Source organism: Urocitellus parryii, chromosome 9 (genome assembly GCF_045843805.1).
Source record: "Urocitellus parryii isolate mUroPar1 chromosome 9, mUroPar1.hap1, whole genome shotgun sequence".
NCBI lineage: Eukaryota > Metazoa > Chordata > Mammalia > Rodentia > Sciuridae > Urocitellus > Urocitellus parryii.
In genome coordinates, this window is record NC_135539.1 from 106,899,386 (window position 1) to 106,920,816 (window position 21,431).

General features: G+C 39.1%; 1 protein-coding gene and 1 non-coding gene across 2 annotated transcripts in view; both read left to right on the forward strand.

The window, feature by feature from the left end:
* Nucleotides 1-9,880, forward strand: part of Ints7 (integrator complex subunit 7) — a 77,539-nt gene extending 67,659 nt beyond the window's left edge. The window contains exons 18-20 of the mRNA XM_026387510.2: nt 3,249-3,347; nt 4,597-4,782; nt 8,288-9,880. Of these exons, the coding sequence (XP_026243295.1) occupies nt 3,249-3,347; nt 4,597-4,782; nt 8,288-8,575 (573 nt within the window). The 3' untranslated portion in view covers nt 8,576-9,880. The remainder of the gene's footprint in view (nt 1-3,248; nt 3,348-4,596; nt 4,783-8,287) is intronic.
* LOC113181860 (U6 spliceosomal RNA) lies at nt 8,897-9,003 on the forward strand. The gene has a single exon (XR_003300641.1). It is a non-coding gene; the product is annotated as a U6 spliceosomal RNA (small nuclear RNA).
* Nucleotides 9,881-21,431: the final 11,551 nt, after the last annotated feature.

Below are 21,431 nucleotides of genomic sequence, written 5' to 3' on the forward strand. Positions count from 1 at the left end.
TAAATGCTATCAATTTGGTTGTTAGGGTTTCAATTAATTTGAGGGGACATAGTCAATCCATAACAGCCAGCCTCTGACTGTACACTTTGGACAGTTTCTCTTCTCCTGCTCACATGTTAGATACTTGTATTCCCTATAGCCCTTTCCTGATTCCTGCCCTTTTTATACTCTTACCCTTTGTTAAGTGTCTTAGAAAAAATTGGAAGGATGTGTCCTTCATTAAGGAGTTAGTTTAGATTTAGGATAAATGCTTTCCTTGACATAATTCTTTTCTTGTAAAGTTATTAATAGTATTTGCTGAACTGATAAGTGTTTGACACTGAGATTCTTTGCTGAGAGAAGTGATAAAGACTATCTTTGAAAAAATCCACACGTCTTTGTGAGGAGTGATCATTTTGATACTCCCAGAGCATCACCTGAAGGAATTAAGTAGATGCCAAACAATAACTCCACTTTGATGGAGCTGATTCTGCTGAATATAATGGAGAGATGAGAAATTTCTCCCTAGGAGGAGATATAATATGGAGCAAAGAACCCTCTGTTTATTCAAAACTACATTCAGATTCTTGTGCTGTCTTTCAGTAGCTCTGTAACGTCCTTTTGTATGAAGTACAAAAAAAATAACCAACCTCATAAGATTTCTGTAAAGTTTCACATAAATAATGCATATTATCTAACATAGGACCTGGAGTATAAGGAGTACTTAATCAACATTAAATTTTTTTCTCTCTTTCCAGATTGTATTTCTTACACTTGATACTTTGTGATACTCAAATAGTTTAGGGCTGGTATTGTGGCTCAGCGGTAGAGCGCTCCTCTAGCACGGGCGGAACCTGGGTTCGATCCTCAGCACCACATAAAAATAAAGGCATTGTGTTGTGTCCATCTACACGTAAAAAATAAATATTTAAAAAAATAGTTTAAACTATCCTAGGAATAGAAAAAGACATAGGGCCTTCCCTTAGATTTTGACTGGGTGCAGTGGCACATGACCTTAATACTAGCAGCTTAGGAGACTGAGGCAGGAGGATCATTGAGTTCAAAGCCAGCCTCAACAATTTAGTGAGGCCCTAAGCTACTCAGCAAGACACTGTCTCTAAATAAAATATAAAAAAGGGCTGGGGATGTGGCTCAATGGTTAAGTGGCCTGGGTTCAATCCCTGGTATCAAAAAAGAAAGAAAGAAAGATTTTATAAACAAATTATAGTATGTGTTCTGCATAAGGTGGCCTTGTAGCACAAAAGAGAAAATGAGTTTGCCTCAAGTTCCCGAGACCCTAGGTTTGATTACCAACACTGCAAAAAGAAGAAAGAAATTTATGTAAAAGGATTGATAATGGGCTGGGGTTATGGCTAAGTGGTAGAGCACTTGCCTAGCACATGTGGGACACTGGGTTCAATTCTGAGCACCACATATGAAAAAATAAAATAAAGGTCCATTGATAACTAAAAAAAAAAATATATTTAAAAAAAATAAAGTATTGATAAAATGTGATGGCAGGGGGCGTGTAATTCAAAGAGATGTCTTTGCATGTGAATTAGACAGATGAGGAGGGGTAGGGAATCTCAGGCAGAGAATGACATAATTCAAGAGCAGAGGCATACGATAGCATGGTGCCTTTTGGGAACACTTTGTTGTTGCTGCAGTGTCATGTGCAAGCCAAGCACTAGAGAGATCATCCTAGAGAGGTAGGTAGAGAGAGCTGACCAAAGGCTTTCAACACAGCATTAGAGAGTTTGGACTTTACCCTGAAGGGACTAGGAAGCCTTTTAGGAATTTTGAATAGGTGAGAGAGAGAGAAGTGGTTAAGATACAATTATATATTCTTAGGTACAGACAGGAAAGGTAATGGCTTGGAGGGCATGCATTACTTTTGCAATAATACAAAGTAAGAGCAAATTAATAAAATGTCAGTAGAAATGAGAAGAACAGCTGCATAGGAAAGATATTTAGGGGTTAGCAATATTATTTTCAAGGTTTTGTCTTTTTTGTTTGTTTGTTTTAATTAGGTATGAGGTAATGCAGACTAGATTCCCAGCTTGAGTGACTGAGTACATTACTGGTTGGTCCTTTACTGAGACAGAATATACAGGGGTGGGGAAGGAAGGTGAAGGTTTCATTTTCAAATATTTGGCCATGTTATAGGCAGTTGGGTAACAGAGGTCTGGAGTTGGAAGAAAGGTAGGCTGAGATGCAGATAGGGTAATCATGAGCATAGTTGTTCTTAAAGTCATGGTAGTAGAGAACATTGCCTGTGGAGAACCTAAGAATTGAGAAGAGAAGATGACTGGGGAGAGACCAATATTTAAAGAACTTGCAAAAGAAGATCTTAGGAAAGAAGATGGAGGAGAAGGAAAAAATCAGAAAAAAAGTGAGGATCAGGACCTTTTTCAGTTGGCTTTTCATTGCTGTGACCAAAATACCTAACAAGAGAAACTTAGAAGAAAGTTTGCTTTGTGCTTATGGTTTTAGAGGTTTCATTTCAATCCATGCTCTGAGCCTAAGTTGAGGCCAAACATTGTGGAGAAACTTAGCAGAGGGAAGCTGCTCCCCTCATGGACTAAGATTGAAGGATTCACTGTAGTGTTTCTGTTCCTCTGCAATTAGCCTAGGATTTTCAAAATTCATCTAAATGTGTGAAATAGATCTTTAAAACATTTTATTAAACTTTCATAATTACATACAGATAGATTATATAGTCATCTTTAATCTGAACCCTGGCAAATTTCCACAATTGCTTACTTTCTGGAGATCCATGGCCTCTGTGACAGAAAAGCTACCTAGTGGAGATGGAATGAAAAAATGAGCCAGTTCATAGCTAAGGTTCTGCATGGGATCCCGTGTCAGTCTTTGGGTGGGTGTATACTGCTCTGGCTTTTTTACCATACTTTTTGTTCTGCCATATGAAACTCTGGCTTAGTGTCTCAAATAATTGTGTAATAATATGGCTGTAGGTGCTATAGGAACATGAAATTTGCCTAATGCTTGGCCTTGAAGAATATGGATTTTCTCCCTTCTGTCATTTCTTACTGAATATAGTTCAAAATAAAGTAGAATCTGTAATTGTACTCCTTGACATGAACAATTGAATAGATATACACAGTTTCTGGATGTTATACCTATTTCCTGATTGCTGTGTATTTTTAATGTTCTCTGTATGAGCATTTGCAATTTTAAACTTCTTCATGAATGTACCATTTGTTGATGAAATTTGAAACTTATTTTTTATTTTCTTTTCTTCCCCCCAGCATACAGCATGCCTCTGCAATGCCATCATCGCTTTGCTGAAAGTTCCCCTTTCATTTCAGAGATATTTTTTCCAGAAACTGCAGTCTACCAGCATCAAGGTAAGTTAGAGAGAATACTAAGGTTAATATAGGTCAAAAATCCAAATGGGATGTAGCTACATTTTAGTATGTTAACTTTGGTTTTGATGAAATTTGTAGCCTTTTTAATTTTTCCCTTTCCCTTCCTTTAGCAAGGATTTGGAGAAGAGAATGGGATTTGAGAGTTAATCCTCCTTCTCCCTTCCTAGCTGTTGGTACCAAATACAGTGAGACAGGCATTTGGGTAACTGGAGCCTATCCCTTGACTCCTACCTCCAGGCATAAGTTAGTGATTTTCATCAGAGTTGCCTACTAGGATCTTGATCTGAGTCTTAACGTCTGATCAGTCTGTTCAGACCTAACTTAAACCAAATCAAGTCCAGTAAAACATCACTATCACTGGTTCTACCTTCAAATCTCTTTTGCCTTTGAATAACAGCTTTTGGGAAACTGGACAATGAGTAGAGTTAGTATTTCTTAAATATTTAAACTACTCAAAATTCAAAAACTTTTTTTTAAAGAGTGTGTGTGTGTGTGTGTGTGTGTGTACACCCATTCCTGCCCTTCACTGAGCAAGACCCATATGCTCCCTCAGAGGCCAGTACAGTTCATCTAAATGAAAGCATGCTACATGTGAAAGAATGCTACACGTGTACATATATACAGCATTAACATATATACACACATATATACAGCATTAATATACAGTGATCAGAAAAAGGGGTTGAACCAGCTGTGTTCTGCCACTGGACTATATCTCCAACCCTTTTGATTTTGAGACAGGGTCTTTCTAAGTTGCCCAAGCTGATCTTGAACTTGGAATCCTCCTGTCTTAGCCTAACAAGTTGCTGGGATCACAAGTGAGCACCACCATGCCAGCTCAAAAGCTATTGAAGAGCAAAGAGCAGCTCGACATGAAAATTTACATAGTTCATTTCCCTACTGAAGTGGTTCATTGACAAAAAAAAAAAAAAAAAGTCACACCCCAAACTTTGGCAGAACGGTGCCATTGCTATCCTGTAATCCTCTGTTACTATCAAACAAAACTGAGATTTGAGATGAAAAAACTTGGTGGTTTTTAAAAGGAGCATGAGAGGTAAGGAAGCTAGACTTTGAAGGTACTTCTCCTGGTTGTGCCAACACAGTTCATAGGGGTAGAAGGATGCGTGTGTGAATGTACTAACCTGTCACCAATGATCAGCTCAGACATGTTTGTGGGAAGAAAGCTTGCTCTTGGTTGTTGGCATTTATTTTAATGTTCACATTTCAGCTTGCTCTGTCGCCATCCCCCCGGAACCCTGCAGAACCTATTGCTGTCCAGAGTAATCAACAGCTGGCACTAAAGGTAGAAGGAGTGGTTCAGCATGGATCTAAACCAGGACTCTTCCGCAAAATTCAGTCTGTCTGTCTGAATGTTTCTTCCACACTACAAAGTAAATCTGGTCAAGACTACAAGGTAATTTAGAAAAGAGGCAGAATTGTGATGCAAATTTTACCAACTCACTAATGAGAATTTTTCATGGTCAAGTAGATTGCAGTTACAGCTCCAAAGGAATCAGATGAATATAAAAGCATATATTGGGGGTTTGAGGAGACTGTTAACCAATGCTTTTCTTTTACCTGTCTGAGCCAGTTAATAACGAGAGAAAGCATCCAAGCAGGCAGAGATCAAAATATGAGTTTGATTACTGTTAGAGCTGTGGGAAAACCTGACTCAGGTGCCTGGCAGTGATTTTTCAATCTTATACCTCTGGGTAAATTATCCCACCTAGCCTCAGCCTGAGTCCCTATACCCCATTCCTGCCCTTCACTGAGCAAGACCCATATGCTCCCTCAGAGGCCAGTACAGTTCATCTAAATGAAAGCATGCTACATGTGAAAGAATGCTACATGTGTACATATATACAGCATTAGCATACAGTGATCAGAAAAAGTCAAGTCTTTTTTTTAAGGGTGTTTGCTACCTTCAGAAGTCACAAGGTAGGTAAGTATTAAACAAAACCAGGTTTATATTGCTGGTGAGAGCTAGGATGTTGAATGTGTGCCTACTAATTATCAGTGTTCCTTCTTTTGGTACCAGGGATTAAACCCAGAGTGGCTCTACCTCTGAGCTGCATCCTTAGCCCTTTTTTTGCTTTTTGAGACAGGATCTCAGTAAGTTCCATAGGCTGGCCTTGAACTTTCAGTCTTCCTGCCTTAGCCTCCTGAGTAACTAGAATTATAGGCTGGTGCTACCATACCCAGCAGTGTTCCCTTTTAAGACATCTCTTTCCTTTTCCTTAATGATTTATCCATAAGGGTAAACAGTAAGTGGGTAAAGGGAACAAATCTACTGTAGTTGTACTAGCAAAGTTGCCCAGATTAGTTGTATCCAGGTTTATTGTAGCATGTTTGAACTAAGATCCTCATGGCAAGGAAGAGAGGGGTATCAGTGACGATATTTTAAAAAGAGCATTTCATTTTCTTAGGTAGTTTGTGGCTAAAAAATGAGGTCAAGGACTGGTTTAAGCCATTATTACTTTCTTTGGTACCTCTTACTCTGGCACTCTGTCTACTCCTGTAAGGCTCAGCCTTCCTATCTTTTCCTCTCTTTTGATTCATGACCCAAAGTATAGTGCCTTAAGTCACCAGTAAGTAAATATTTAAGTATTTGGTGAATGATTAAAAAAAAAATTCTTTACTCTGTAGACTATATTTAGAGTACAGCTGTTACAGCTGAGTAATCTTAACTGTCACAGAAGATTATAGTGAGAGTTTACATAGTTTATGGTAGTCTGGAGGTCTGCCCTCACTTTGGATTTGAAACAAGTAACTAACTACAAATCACTTTTTTGCTTATGTATAATAATTTTCTCTATTATTGACTTAGCTCACAAGAAGCATTGTTTAAAGTCAGCATAAAGCTGTGTTAGTTCATGATTACCTTTCAGTTTTAATTGCAATTAAAATGATTCCAACTTAAAATGCAGTCATCCATTAAGATTGATCAGATTGGGGCTGGGGTTGTGGCTCAGTGGTAGACCACTTGTCTAGCATGTGTGAGGCACTGGGTTCGATTCTCAGCACTGCATATAAACAAATACATAAATAAAGGTCCATCAATAACTAATAAAAATTAAAAAAAAAAAGATTGATCAGATCTCCTAGGCCTATTTCTGGTGCTTTTAAGGAAGTTCTTTGGTGGGCCTGTTACGTTAGAAAAATAAAAACCCTACAAAAGCCAGTCATGGTGGCATATACCTGTATATGTATTGTCCCTACCTAAATACAAAGATGCTAGGAAATTTAGGGTAGAAAATGGGCCTTTGATGAGGGATTGTTTTCAGTTATAGTACTCTGTCATTCTAATATTCTATCAAAAAAGGAACAAGATTGCCTATTTTCTTATTCTCATATTCGAAATACAATTGACAGGTATGTTTCATATAGTCAGCAGTTAGCACAGCGACTCAGGAGGCTGAGACAAAAGGATCACATGTTTAAGGATAGCCCCAGCAACTTAGTGAGACCTTGTCTCAAAATAAAAAGGGTTGGGGTCTCACCCATGTCCCTCGTGGACAATGGAATTTGGGTTTCCTCTACATGATGCGGACTGGCTACAAAATAAAGCTAAGAAAAGAAGTCAGCGAAAAAACAACACTGCGCAGAAAGTAAATTTTAGAAAGTGAAAGCAGAAGGCTCTTCGACTTTAGGGATGGAACTTCCACACTGGGAAGAGAGAGAGAGCGCCTGCATTTGCTTTACTACATGGGAAAAACTTCAAAGGTTTTCCATAGAATGTTCTTCACCAAATTAGGGAGGAGGTGGGCTGTCTAGTTTTCAAGGGGTTATGCCCAACTCCGGAGCTATGAGCTATGAGATCGGAGCAAAAACAGAGGTCAGTGCATTGTGCAATCCATCCAGTGGGAGAAGCCACAAAACAGATTGCAATGCCAAACCTAAATCTCCTTGGCTCAAGGCCAAGTGAAGATGCTCAAATAGATCAGGGGTGGCTCTCCACGTTGGTGATGTAGCTTACACAGGGAAATGTCTCTGAATGACCTCATGATAACTGCTCATTGAGACACTTTTTTTTTTTTTTCAGGGTACTGAGATAGATAATTGCACTACAGAAACACAGAGCAATCTGGTCAAATAACCATTAATATTACTTTTATATTCTCAGAATAAGTCTGCCTCTTAATAGGCTTTATCTTGGTATAGGTGAGGATCCACTAACAGATATTCTATTTGGAGGACAAAGGCATGAGTGTCAATGTTATAAATCTAAGATAATACATAATGTTACTAGTCTGTATTATACTACTAGTGTAATATTATGCTACTAGTCTGTATTAGTTATTCTGCCAATATATATTGTACTACTAGTCTGAATAGGACACCCATTAAATGAGCATTGTGCAAGTTCTAAAGTTAATTTACTCCTTTAAGAGTAAAGAATGACTGAATTCCTTTTGTAATATTAAATCAGACTAAGGGAGGAAAATACTTAAATTAACTTGGTGTTATATTCTTATTTAGTCTCTTAAATTTCAAACTCCCTGAAATAAGTGGCTGTATCCTATTTCTTCCAAATATCTTTCTACAGACTAAAGAAAGGTGGGGATTTAGAGAATTGGGTGGAGAGAGCACAGAAGAGAAGCCAGCACATTAGGGGGTTTAAGAGTCTCTGGGAGCTCATTCTACTCAATGAGAGTAGGAAGCATTGTCACCTGATAGTTGTGAGGGTAGGCTCTGGAGTTAGCCTGCCTGAGTTCACACTCAGCTCTGCTACTCACTAACATTCTTTGGAGAACCTACTTGACCTCTTTGTATCAACCCCACAGCTGAAAAGCAAGATAATATTAGTACCTACCTTTTGGTTGTTTGCAAGGTACCAACCACTTAGAATAGGGTGTGGCTTAGAATGAGCACTGAATAAATGTAGCTGTTGTCATTATTTAACAATTCTTTCATTCCAGATACCCATTGATAATATGACCAATGAGATGGAACAGAGGGTTGAGCCTCATAATGATTACTTCAGTACTCAGTTTTTGTTGAACTTTGCTATCCTGGGAACACACAACATTACAGTGGAATCCTCAGTGAAAGATGCTAATGGTATCGTATGGAAGACTGGCCCCAGAACTACCATATTTGTCAAATCTCTAGAAGACCCTTATTCTCAGCAAATTCGCCTACAACAGCAACAAGCCCAGCAGCCGTTACAACAGCAGCAACAGCGAAATGCCTACACACGGTTTTAACCATGCAAGTGCACTACAGCCTTCAAGGGATTGATCAAATTGACAGAAGTAGTTTGCTTTTTCTTATGTATTAAGTATGAAACTTAAATGTGAAATCCATTTATTCGTTGATTTCTCTAATGTAACGTTCTGGAGGAAAACATCTCTTCCTGTAAAAATTTAGTTTGAGAAATGATTGGGTTCCTGGCCAGAAAGTTGTTGTTGTTGTTTTCCCTTTTCTTTTTTAAACCAAGTCCTTTATCTAACATATTTAACATTTTTATTGTTTTACTATTTTTTCTGTTACTGAGCTGCTGCTTCTTTCCGGAATAGTCACATATTTTGCTTGCTTCGGTGGCACATATACTAAAATTGGAACAATACAGAGAAGATTAGCATGGCCCCTGCACAAGGATGATATGCAAATTCATGAAACATTCCATGTTTAAAAAAAAAAAAGTCACATATTCGATCATAGAGTTAGTAAATTTGACTGCTTCTCTACTGTAATACATCATTTGCTGCCTGATATGGACCTGGAACTTGAGCTAAGCATAGGAAGCTCTAACCATTCAGTGCAGGGTTTATTCACGAAGTGGGAACTGAGTCCTTCTATAAATGAACTGAAAAGTGGTTCCACAATATCCTGCCTTCTGGACTCTGAGAACCTGCAATCTAGCAGAACTGAAACATGCTGCTGCATTATTTCAGCCACTTACCTATCTCTTTTTGTGCTAAAGCAGTTTTAATTTATTGTTTTGATATATTAGTTGAGCAGCTAGCAATTACATAGAAACATTGGAGATTAATAATTTGTTATTTTTTCTAATATAGCCTGTGAATGTGTTTAATATAGACTTTTTACATTGTTTCTATAAGTGAAAACATCACTCATTTAATATCTTAATGTTTTAAGTTAATAGGGGCAGATCTCCTTTGATTGGTTTGGTTTCTCTGTGATGAGTCATGTAATATTATACTGGATTGTCTAGAAAAAAACTGTCTCTTTATAATACAACTTCAATTAGTTGGGATGCTCAGGGAATAGAGTTTTCTGGTTAGCCAGAAAAGCCCTTTTTTTCTATTTCAACAGTGGTTGAAAACAACAAAATAGTATACTTTTTTTTGTCTTAACCCAGATTACAATGTGTAATTGAACTGTTTCTTGATTTGAGATCATTTAGTGCTTTGGGATCATGATTTCTGAACATCAGGGATGATCATAGGATTGCAGGTATTGCTAGCTAATTGGTCTGGATGCAGCTCCTAAGATGAAGCAGGACACGTTTCCTGGAATTGTCCTTTTTGAATAAATTTTTCAATTTCTTTGCCTGTGTTTTGCCCTTTCTCTTCAAAGTTACATTGATTCAAAAGAGGGTTAGAGTTTATGCTTTAAAAAAAAAATTAGGGGTTTTAATTTTTTATTTTTTTGTTTGTTTTATGGCCTCTGGGAGTGAGAAGTAATTACCAACTCAGGTCCCCCCAAGATCATTTGGCTTCATGAGCCATTGCCCCCTCATAGTACATTCTACTGCAAACACAGACATCATCATAGTATATACAGGTCTACAGTGTCCACTGTAAGTGACATCCCTTTAGAAACCATCCAAATGTACGCAGTGCACAATTTGCACAGCTGTGTCAGTGTTTGGGAGCAATGCCTGGGGGAAATATAAGAGCTGTGTGGAAGATGTGCAAACCCCTTATCCTTCTACCAGGTGTGGAAAGAGCTGAGTCAGACTCTGAGTTAGTCTGTGACCTAGAGCAAGTCATTTTATCTCTCTAGATCTTAGTTTCTTTGCAGAATTACTGAATTCAGGCTAGATTTCACCGGTCAAGGTAGCACACACCTGTAATCCCAGCGGTTCTGGAGGCTGAGGCAGGAGGATTGAGAGTTCAAAGCCAGCCTCAGCAATGGCAAGGTACTAAGCAACTCAGTGAGACCCTGTCTCTAAATAAAATAAAAATAGGGCTGGGGATGTGGCTCAGGGGTCAAGAACCTCTGAGTTCAATCCCTGCTAACCCACCACCACCAAAAAAAAAAAAAAGACCAGATTTCTTCAGTCTGGAGTTTTATTATCAGGTAACTGAAAGACAAGGAAAAAGATTTTCTCTAATTTTTCTTTTTTTTTTTTTTTTTTTTTTTTGGTGCTGAAAACTGAACCCGGCACCTCATGTGTACTAAGCATCCACTCTACCACTGAGTTACATACACTACAGCCCCAGGCCCCAGGAAGAAACAGGGTCTCACTAACTTGCTGAACCTCAAACTTAGTGATTCTCCTACCTCGTTTTACCATATATCTGGGATTATAGATATGTGCCACCATGCCCAGCTGGAAAAATTTTTATTTATTTTTTGATTAAGTAGTTGATATTACAATGTGAATTTCAGGTTTTTGGTACTGTGTCAAGGTAGAATTCTCTAAAAGGAAGCAAATCTAATACACTACCAATTGTCTCAGACCTTCCCAAATATGGTAGGCTTTTGATAATTGTAATTATGAACTCTTTGACTTGGTGTACTACAGGAACCCTGATACAAAATTGGAAAGGAATTATTAAAATAAAAACATCCAGTAAGATATGGTGGCACAGACCTGTAATCCCAGCTTTTCAGGAGACTGAGGTAGGAAGATGGAAAATTGAAGGCCAGCCTGGGCAATTTAGCAAAACCCTGTCTCAAAAAGGGCTGATGGAGTGCTCCTGAGTTCAATCCCCGGTACCAGGGGTGGAGTGTAATCCAAATAATTCAGGTTGTGAAAATAACTGAAGCCAAAAGACAAATGTATATCCTTTAGACCGAGGTTTGGAATTCTGAATTTATGCTTAGCATAATATCTACTGTGTATCAACCATTAAAAATTGTTTGGGTAAGACTAATAAATTTTTTAAAAAGTACTCAAAGCTACAGAAAAGATGTGCATACTAATTATTAAGTTAATTACAAGCATGTTCACAGAACTTAGAAATATGAATGATAAAGAATACTGGGTCTCCAGGCACAGTGACTCTAATCCCAGCAACTCAGGAGGCTAGGCCAGGAGACCAGTCTCAGCAACTCAGTGAGACCCTGTCTCTAAATAAATTCAAAATAGGGCTAGGATATGGCTTAGTGGTCGAGTGCCCCTGACTTCAATCCCTAGTACCCAACCCCACTACAGAAAAGAGTACTGGCTGGTTAAATATAGGAAGATAAGACTCATTTTTCGTGGTACTTGTGACTACAGTTCAACCTCATGGCTGAGGGAGCCGAACAACCCAGGTTCAAATCTTACCTCTATCTAACTTTATGACTTTGGATGAGCTACTTAGTCTCTCCATGGCTTACCTTCATCATTCCTAAAATATAAAAAGAGTGCTTCATGAACAGATGTGATGACTGAGTTCATATACAGCATTAATATGTGTACAGCACTTAGAAGGTGCTTTCCACATAGGAGATATACGTGTTTGCTGCTATTATTACTGCTACTATTATTATCTTCCCTCGTATTTTTGACAGCTTCCCTAGTATATTTTTCAGTCTTTTTTTTTTTTAAAGAGAGAGTGAGAGAGGAGAGAGAATTTTTTTTTAATATTTATTTTTTTTAATTCTCGGTGGACACAACATCTTTGTTGGTATGTGGTGCTGAGGATCGAACCCGGGCCACACACATGCCAGGCGAGCACGCTACCACTTGAGCCACATCCCCAGCCTATTTTTCAGTCTTAAGCTTAGCATTTTCTTTCTTCAAAATAAAAAAAAAAAAAAATGTTACTTTTTCTTTGCTGCTAAACACATTCAAGCTATCTTCCTCGTGTACAGTTTGGGTACATGAAGTAATGAATAATGTTGACCTAACTAAAATGGATTCTTTTTTCAGGGGGGTGGAGCAGTACTAGGAATTGAACCCAGAGGCACTTAACCATGGAGCCACATTCCCATCCCTTTTTATTTGTTTTTTATTTTGAGACATGGTCTCACTAAGTCCTAACTAGCCTCAAACTTCTAATCCTCCTGGCTCAGCCTCCCAAGTCACTGGGATTACAAGTGTAAATCACCATGCCTGGCTAAAATGGAACTACCACAGTGCTTTAAATCATTAAAATAGTTAGACAAACTTATACAAAGAAAATAATGTGAAAAATAATGTAAAATACTTTCTCCTGATTGTCTTTGATGGTAATAGCAATAGTATATTGACTGTTTAGAAATTAAAGTACTGTTGTATCCGAGCTTAAACTAAGAGATATTCTGATATCCACCATGCGGCCTGCGCAATGGTTTCATTAATGAGGTTCTTGGCATAAAAGTTAGTTAGAAGAGATTGAAATAAAACACACAGACTCAGTTACCTTATTTCTATTGCTAGGTCTGAGACGGCTCCCCTCTCTGGTTCCCTCCTCTAACCGCCCAGCAGGGCAGCAAGGATTACTCAGGGCTAGCAGGAGAGAGAGAGAGTGAACAGCCTGGGAGTAGCCTTTTATTGGGGAACAAGAGATTCAGGGAAGAATTCCATCCAATGAAGGTTGAGGGGGGACTGCACTCCAAGATCAGGGTCAGTGATTGGGCCCCCAGGGTCAGTGGTCAGGCACACCCCCACATGGATGGGCTCTCTCATCAGGAAAGGGCCGGGAAAGTTCCAACACAGCCAGAACTAATGGGAGCCACCCAATCACATGTCAGAAATGGTTTCCCACACTGATATGACTTATTTAGCTCACACAAACCAAGGTTGTAGGCAATTGCAACTGGAAGCTACATAAGTCACTCTTCATATTAAGATATGGTTCAGAGAAGAGCAGACCAACCAAACAAGATCTGCAGACTCGAGTCCTGAAGGTGTCAGTTTAAATTCTGTTTATAAGACTTACTTGTCAAGAATCTTTAGATTCACTAGATCTTTCTATGCTAATTATCTGCCATCAGAGTATTGAGAATAAAATGATCTGCTACTTGATATGTAGAGTATAAGGAGCATTGGCCAAGAGAACTTTCTATAATGATGAAAATGTTCTAAATCTACACAGTCCACTAATCAATACTTAAAATAATGCTAGTTTGACAAAGGATTGAATATCCTATTTACTTTTAATTCAGGTAAATTTAAATAGCATCATGTAGCTATTGCCTATAGAATTAGTGCAAAGGAGTGAAAAATTAAGAAATGAGCCAGTCTTGTATGTAGCACATGCCTGTTCTTCCAGACTCAGGAGGCTGAGATGAGCAAATTACTGGAGCCCAGAAGTTCAAGGCCAGCCTGGACACCATAGTGCGACCCTATCTCAAAAATAAATAAATAAATAAATAAAATGAAGCCGGACATGGTGGTACAAACCTGTAATCACAGCATCTCAGGGAGGCTGAGGGAGGAGCCTCAGCAACAGTCAGGTGCTATGTAACAACGCCAAGTGACATATAGATTCCAGTTGCAAATTACCTACAACCTTGGTTACTACCAGCAACTCCAAAACTCAGTGAAATCCTGTCTCTAAACAAAATACAAAATAGAGCTAGGGATGTGGCTCAGTGGCCAAGTGCTCCTGAGTTCAATCCCTGGTCTCCCCGCCACTGTCCCCCAAAAAAGTAGTAGTATGATGGGATGTAGTACAAGTCCAAGTCTGGTGAAGGGGCTTAAATTTGCCAACAGTACTCCAGCCAGAGGTTATAATCTCCCCTCCATTTCTTGCCTAAGAGCACAGACCTTTTAACTCCATGAACCTTATTTTATTGGCTTTATGGAAATCTATGAGCAATTGAATTTTGAGTTGCTATTGGGATTGAAACAGCAAGTCACTTTTTTCTCCTTAAAACACCAAGACCTTGAAGGGTTGGTTTCCACATTCTAATGAAAAATGCTAAGTATTGAAAATGTTTTATTTTTCAAATCTACAGTTTCAAAGCAGGGTCCCTATCTTTCACTTTATCATCCTGTTTGCTTCTTACTCTCCCCTAAAGCAGTTCTTCCCTATATGGTCAACTTAATTCCCTATATGGTCAACTTAATTGTGCAAGAAAACTGTCCTCTTTGTTTATTATTAGGGCTGGTTAAAGATTGAATCTTGCCAAAATAGTTTGAGGAATATCCTCACAGATCATGTCCCCAGGTCTAGCATCTCTATACCTAGCCGGCAAACTTAGACCAAAAATAATTTTATTGCTGTTCCCAGGAGATAGTGGTGTTACTAGTAAATTATAAATCATATAGGTAGGGTAATACCAAATTCTAATGGGCTTCTTTCAAATTGGCAATTTAAAGGAGGACCCACTCATGGTTCTGAATGACTCTATTTTGTCCCTCTAACCTTCTCAAGTTATTTCTCCTTCCCAGCATATTGCAGGCAATCATCTCATGCTGGGAATGGAAACTGTCTTCCAAGCCTCAGCTTCCCTGGCACCAGGAGGACCCTGGCAGAACCAGGCCTGCAACCAGATCTCAGCCTGACCATAATTACCTTGTATATGTAGTGTTTGGCTCCCAGACTTTGTCCTGACCCTGTATGATTCTGAGCCATTGTTAATAAGTAAAATACAAATTTTCTAGACCAGCTATATTGCCTATGTTGACTACACCAAAGTAAACTGCTTTCCTGCTTTACCTCCACTTTTCTCTCTACAAAGATTCAAGGTGAGGCTGGGGCTGTAGCTCAGTGGCAGAGCGTTGGCCTAGCACATGTGACACACTGGGTTCAATCCTTAGCACCACATAAAAAAATAAATAAATGAAATAAAGGCATGCTGTCCATCTAAAACTACAAGGTGTTAAATGACTGGACCTGGTCTGTTAAGATTCCCAGAGCCCCAGGACATGGTGGCCCACACCTATGATCCCAATAGCTCTGAAGGCTGAAGCAGGAGGATCAAAAGTTCAAAGCCAGCTTCAGCAAGTTAGCCAGGCCCTAAGCTGCTTAGTGAGACCCTATCTTGAAATTTAAAAAAGACTGGGGATGTGACTTGGTGGTTAAGCACCCCTAGGTTCACACCCTGGTACCAAAAAATAAAAATTTAAAAAATCCCAGTCAGGCCTGTGCTAGAACTCTAGTAACAAAATGAATTGGAAAAATCAGGGGAATGAGTTACCAAATAAATACAGAATATTTTAAAGAAAGGTGTAATACAGGAAATAAATAATCTGTACTTCATCTTCCTTTGGTTTTCTTCAAGATTTTATTTCTGAGTTTTGACAAAACTTATTTGTAACAATAAATCAAAAATGCTTAAAAGATTAGGACTAAATTATAGAGCTTTGAGATCTCTTATGATTTGCATAAGAATGGAAAGTACTAATTCTGTGCATGTGCCCCTAGGGATTTTGGCTGTCTGGCCTATTTATAGTTATAAATTTATGACTAAGAAAAAGATGATTTATTATTGTAGTACAGCTTGGACTGTGTATCTGAAAGTGCACTCCAGTTGAATGTAACTGTTTAATGTCTTCTTTTGCTTGTTATTCTGGCTGTTAGTCTGTGTTAATGATGACTAACTTGATAAAGGCAAAAAAATCTGATGGCTGGCAGCAGCAGGCCCTATTGGAAATTTGTTTTGTTTGGTTTATGGTTCTAGTTTTATTCTGAGCTGGTTAATTTGGATATCTTTTGTTTCAGAAGGCTAGTCAGAACTTTGGTTGCTAGCATATGATCTTTTTCTCCTTCCACTCCAATTCATAAATTTGCCTTTTTGCTTTTTATCTTTCTTCTGATCTTTGCAGTCTTGCCCCTTTCAATCCAAAACACAAGTCCTCCAGTTAGCTCAGAAGGGAGCAATGACTTTTTTGGATGATTATGGTACCTCAAATGGGAAACATTTAATATTCCTAAATTGATTTTCTTGCACATTAATCTAAAGTCCTTGGGAAATACAACAAAAGGATAAAATATATATAAATTCTGAATGGCCATATCTAAATTTTGATGCAATGAGAAGTGTTTCAGAATTTAAAGGAAGCTCCTTCTAAAATGACTGAAGCCTATGATAAATTAGAACATAAAGAAGGAGCTTTGTAAAGCTCCAAGGAGGCCTTCTCAGATAGGGTGGGCATAGAAAGTGTTCTTTTACCTACTCAGTAAGGTCTACATCTGATTAGAAAGCAAATTAGGTCAGAAGCACTTATCAACTAGACAGTTCTCCAAAATAAGTTTTTCCTAACTCTTTTCAAAAAAGTTTCCATTTGTAAGAGTATCTCCCTCTATTGATTAACTCTTAAAAAAGGAAAAGGTTTTAAAGGTTTGCAATACATCACAGTAACTTTTTGCCACTTTTTCCACATACGCACCAAAAAAGGAAATTAAGAGCTCTCAGAACCTTTCTGTTTGGTTCATGTTTCAGATGTGATGTTTTTATTTTAATTGATCTTCAAATAGACTCAGGAATATAAGAACTTTGTTTTCTTATAGTCCTGAATAGGATGATATTTAATGGGGGCAAAGATTAGCTGCAAATGTAAAACACTTAAGATTTGTCAAAAGGCCAGCCTCAGTTGGGTGCAGTGGTGCACAGCAACTCAGAAGGCTGAGGGAGGAGGATCACAAGTTTAAGGCCAGCCTCAGCAACTTAGCAAGACACTCTCTCAAAATCTTTTAAAAGTGAAAAGGGCTGAGGATATAACTCAGTGGTGAAACACCCCCTGCAATCCCCAGTACCATTAGTTAATTAATTAATTTAAAAGGCCAGCTTCACCCAGGATAAGGCTCTGCCTCTTGCCCTGCTTCAATGTAGATGGCCCCCAAGGTAGACTAAAAATAAACCCACTTAAAGTTCTGTTGAATGATAAACTTTTGTCATAAATACTACTGCAATCCCAAAATAGAGAGGTAGTATAAAACTAAGTAAGCACTTGGGTAAGTTGAAAAGCTATTTAAAGGATATGAAAGAGTTTTTAAAAGAAATAGAATTGCTGGGCCTGGTGGTTCATGCTTGTGATCCTAGTGATTCAGAAGACTGACTGGATCACAAATTCAAGGCCAAGTGGGGCTCAGTAGTACACACCTGTAATCCCAGCAGCTCCGGAGGCTGAGACAGGAGGATTGCAAATTTGAGGACAGCCTCAGCAATTTAGCAAGGCCCTAAGCAATCTAGCAAGATACTGTCTCAAAATAAAAGGGGGATGTGGCTCAGTGGCTAAGTCCCACTGAGTTTAATCTCTAGAGGTACTAAAAGAAAAACAAGTTCAAGGCCAGCCTGGACAACTTAGAGGCTTACACAGATATCAAAGGTACATTAGTGTTACTATAAAAGGAAAATCAAAGGTACATTAGTGTTACTATAAAAAAAAAAAGTTTCGGGTTCAGAATTATACACAAACTAAATATGTTCTTGCTCTTGTTAATTTTATTTGGTATTTTCCTTGTAAAACTTTGTAACTATTGCCTGTTACTGTTTTACAGAAGTACAACTTCTAACAGAATAACCTTAGTTAATTTGAGACAATAAGTCTTCACCCACAGGACAGATAGGATATAACACTGACTCCATTAACCACCCCATATGATAACTTCATACTGACTCCAGTTATATCAAAGGGGAAACTATAAAATTAATGTTATTATTCCCCTTCAAGATTGGGAAACTGGCCCTGTGGGTGTTCAATCACTGAGACTTGGAGACCAAAGCCAAGGAAGATAAAAGGGCAGCCAGTATTTTGGCCCCTGCCATCCAAAGGCAGCCAAGACCAAGGCCAGGATGGGATACCACTAAAAGGGTTCTGAAAAACCAGCCTCTACCTCAGAGCAAAGCCTGTCCAAGGAAGGGGTATGACCCTTGTCCTTGGAAAGACCCACAGAGCACTCCTAGGCACATACCCACCCTGCTGAGTTGTTTATCTACAAATAACAGGAGAGATCTGCGGAGCCAGGTGTCCCTGACTCAGTCAGGCTAGGTGAGGACCCATAGCAACCCCCTAACAACCACCAATCAGCATGAGTCAGGGAAAATACCTGGAATGCCAGATGAGCCTCCCAGTAATTTACGGTGGTTGATAACATGTTGGGAAACCGTGTAGTTCAGCACATACTCCCCTCGTATTCCCTCATGGTTTAAACCAATCAGTTCAAACAAATCCCTCTCTTTTACTAACCAATCACCCTTACCCAACTTGTTCCCACCAGTGAATGTGCTATTCATGTTTTAGAGTTGTTTTATGATTTTCCCGCAGTGTGTGATGATTTGCTAAGAGATGCTATGATGTATGTGAAGTCCCTGCCTTCCCCAGAGTGTATAAAACTGCTGCAAACCCTGGGCTCGGGGCCTCTCAGCGTCACCAGTTGCTGTGTGTGCGCGGAGGACCAAGCTAGTTCACAATAAACACCTCTTTGCTGCTTATATCGATCTTGGTCTCTGGTGGTCTTTGGGGGGTTCTGAATTCAAGCATAACAGTTCTAGGACTTAAAAAATCACCCAACCTCCCAATCAGGAGGATTGCTAAGACCCCAGAGGTCAGAAGCCAACCAGTATGTATTCCGCAAAAGGGAGGATCACTATAGAGGGAAATGTCCCCAGTGCTTCCAAGGGAAGCCATAAGGTCAACAAAACCCTGACCTGACGCAGTCTGGCTGGGCACAAAATAACCGAGCCGCCACACAGCCTTGTAGGTTCAAACAGCAACTCTTTATTCCTCATCTCTCACCGGCACTCTACACACACTTCCCGGGAACACACTGCCTCCACCGGGCTCCGCGTGCCAATTCTCTCAGAACCCCTCGAGAACTCCAAAGTAGCGGGGCGGGGCGCCAGGCAGCAGGATACGCCCTAATCCTGGAGCAGCCCTATTCCCAGCAGGATCCGCCCTAATCCCAGGGCCACCCTAATCCCTGAGCAGGGTCACCTTTCAACCATTCCCTCTGGCAAAAATGCCAGGCGTCATTCTGACTAAACTGTGGCTCTTAATATCTCCCCCCTTCTGTTTAATTAAACAACAAGCATGTGGCTTAGGGACCGTGCCTGTCTTAGGTTGTCCATACTACATATGGTCCTTACCCATCATCAGATGAGCTGACCTCAAGGTGTCAGCCTCCTGTCTTAGGTTGGTACCATTGTAATTGGATCTTACCCATCATTGCCTACAGGTCCAGCATACAGCCATACTTGTGGATAGGCCTTTGCACCAGTGGGGGGATGAGGATCTTTGCCTCACCTCTGTTGGCCCCCAAATTTGGCCTTGGTACCAGTGGGGGAGTGAGGTTCTTTACCTCACCTCTGTTGGCCCCCAAATTTGGCCTTGGTGCCAGTGGGGGGGTGAGGTTCTTTGCCTCACCTCTGTTGGCCCCCAAATTTTAGACCATCACAAGCAGAAAGGGAGGAGGATGCAAAATGCCACGGCACCAAGCCAAATGACAGCTCTTTTTGGAATGACACCATCAGCAAAGATACCCCAGCAATACCACAATTCACTGCACCAACAGATAGTTCACAATGCATGCAAGTGATACATAGTCCAGGCAAATTCTGCAAGCAGTTCAAAGCAGAGGAATCCATTAATATGTCTATTTTCCCCCAAAGTAAATCGATTCCTTGATTGAGCATCATTTGTTGAGTTATTATTCATTGATGCATCAGTTTATACAGTTTACTGTGATAGCTATACTGTGAAGCTGTAGTTTGGTTTTATCTTTGTCTTCACCGGCACTGGGATGAAGATAGGAATTCTGGCAATGATGGCTAAAAAAATTATGTAACATTCCAGCAGGCACTAAAAGAAAGCAATTTTCTAAACAATTTAGTATCCTGAATAGAATTAGATATAATGAAAAGGAAAGGTGAAAGTAAACAAACAAATCTGTTAACGTCCTTTTTTGTTCACATATTAAAACAATCCTCAACAGCTGTTTACCCAATTTAAATTAAACCATTTAAATCACGTGAATAATAAAAATATTTGGATCCATTTTTTCATGAGCACTCCTCATATATGATATATGGACATATGCACATATGCACACATAACACAATACATACAACACATAACATAATAGTAAAGGCCTTGTAGCTTTTCACAGGTGAAATCTCCATTGCAATGTTTAAAAACTCCACAGTCAAAATATAGAACTGATCAGAAAAACATTAACCTAGGTCTGTATGAGCTCAAAAAATAAAATAAAACTTTATGATGTGGGAAAATGCAATAATAAAATAGATATTGAAAAAAAAAGCACCCTGGTTACCACCTGGGTTTAACTCTTCTTATGATATCCTATCCTTCCTGTAACTTGCATGAGTCTGAGGGTATTCCCACAAGTAAGCCCCAAGGTTTCTTACATTTGAAATAGGCCTTAATGGTGTTCATTATTCATTAGCCTCCAGGTGTGGGAGAATCACTGTCGCAGATGTAAGAATAGCCAAACTGGAGTTCTGAATATCAGCTGTTATGGATTTGAGCCAAGTCTTCTTCTTTTTGGTCTGTAGAAATCGCTTTGGTTAGTCTCTCTGGAATCCAAATCAGCTGCTGTTCTCCCAGTGGAAACACACAAACAGACCTCCGACTCCAGACAATCACTGGGTCAGGACCTTTCCATTGTCCTGTTAGAATATAAGTACATTTTAATAGTTTGATGAGCTCTTTCAACTATGCTTTGTCCCTGTGGATTGTATGGGATTCCTGTTAAGTAAAACATTAACTGATTTTTCTTCAGGGATGATGTTCCAAAATATCCTATGTGCATCCTTTGGAAATTTAAAGATCCTTTTAAATTCAAGTCTTCCAAAAGCATTTTGCCTTAGTTTTTAGAATTACTTTAGTCCTTTTAATTTTTTGATGTGGTTTTAATTTTTTGATGTGGTTTTAGTCCTTTTAATTTTTTGATGTGGCTCTTGTCTATAAATTTTAACACCCTCATCTGAGACTTCTAATTTCTGCACCACCAGAAATTAAAGTTGATGGGCTTTTTGAAAAAATTACTAATA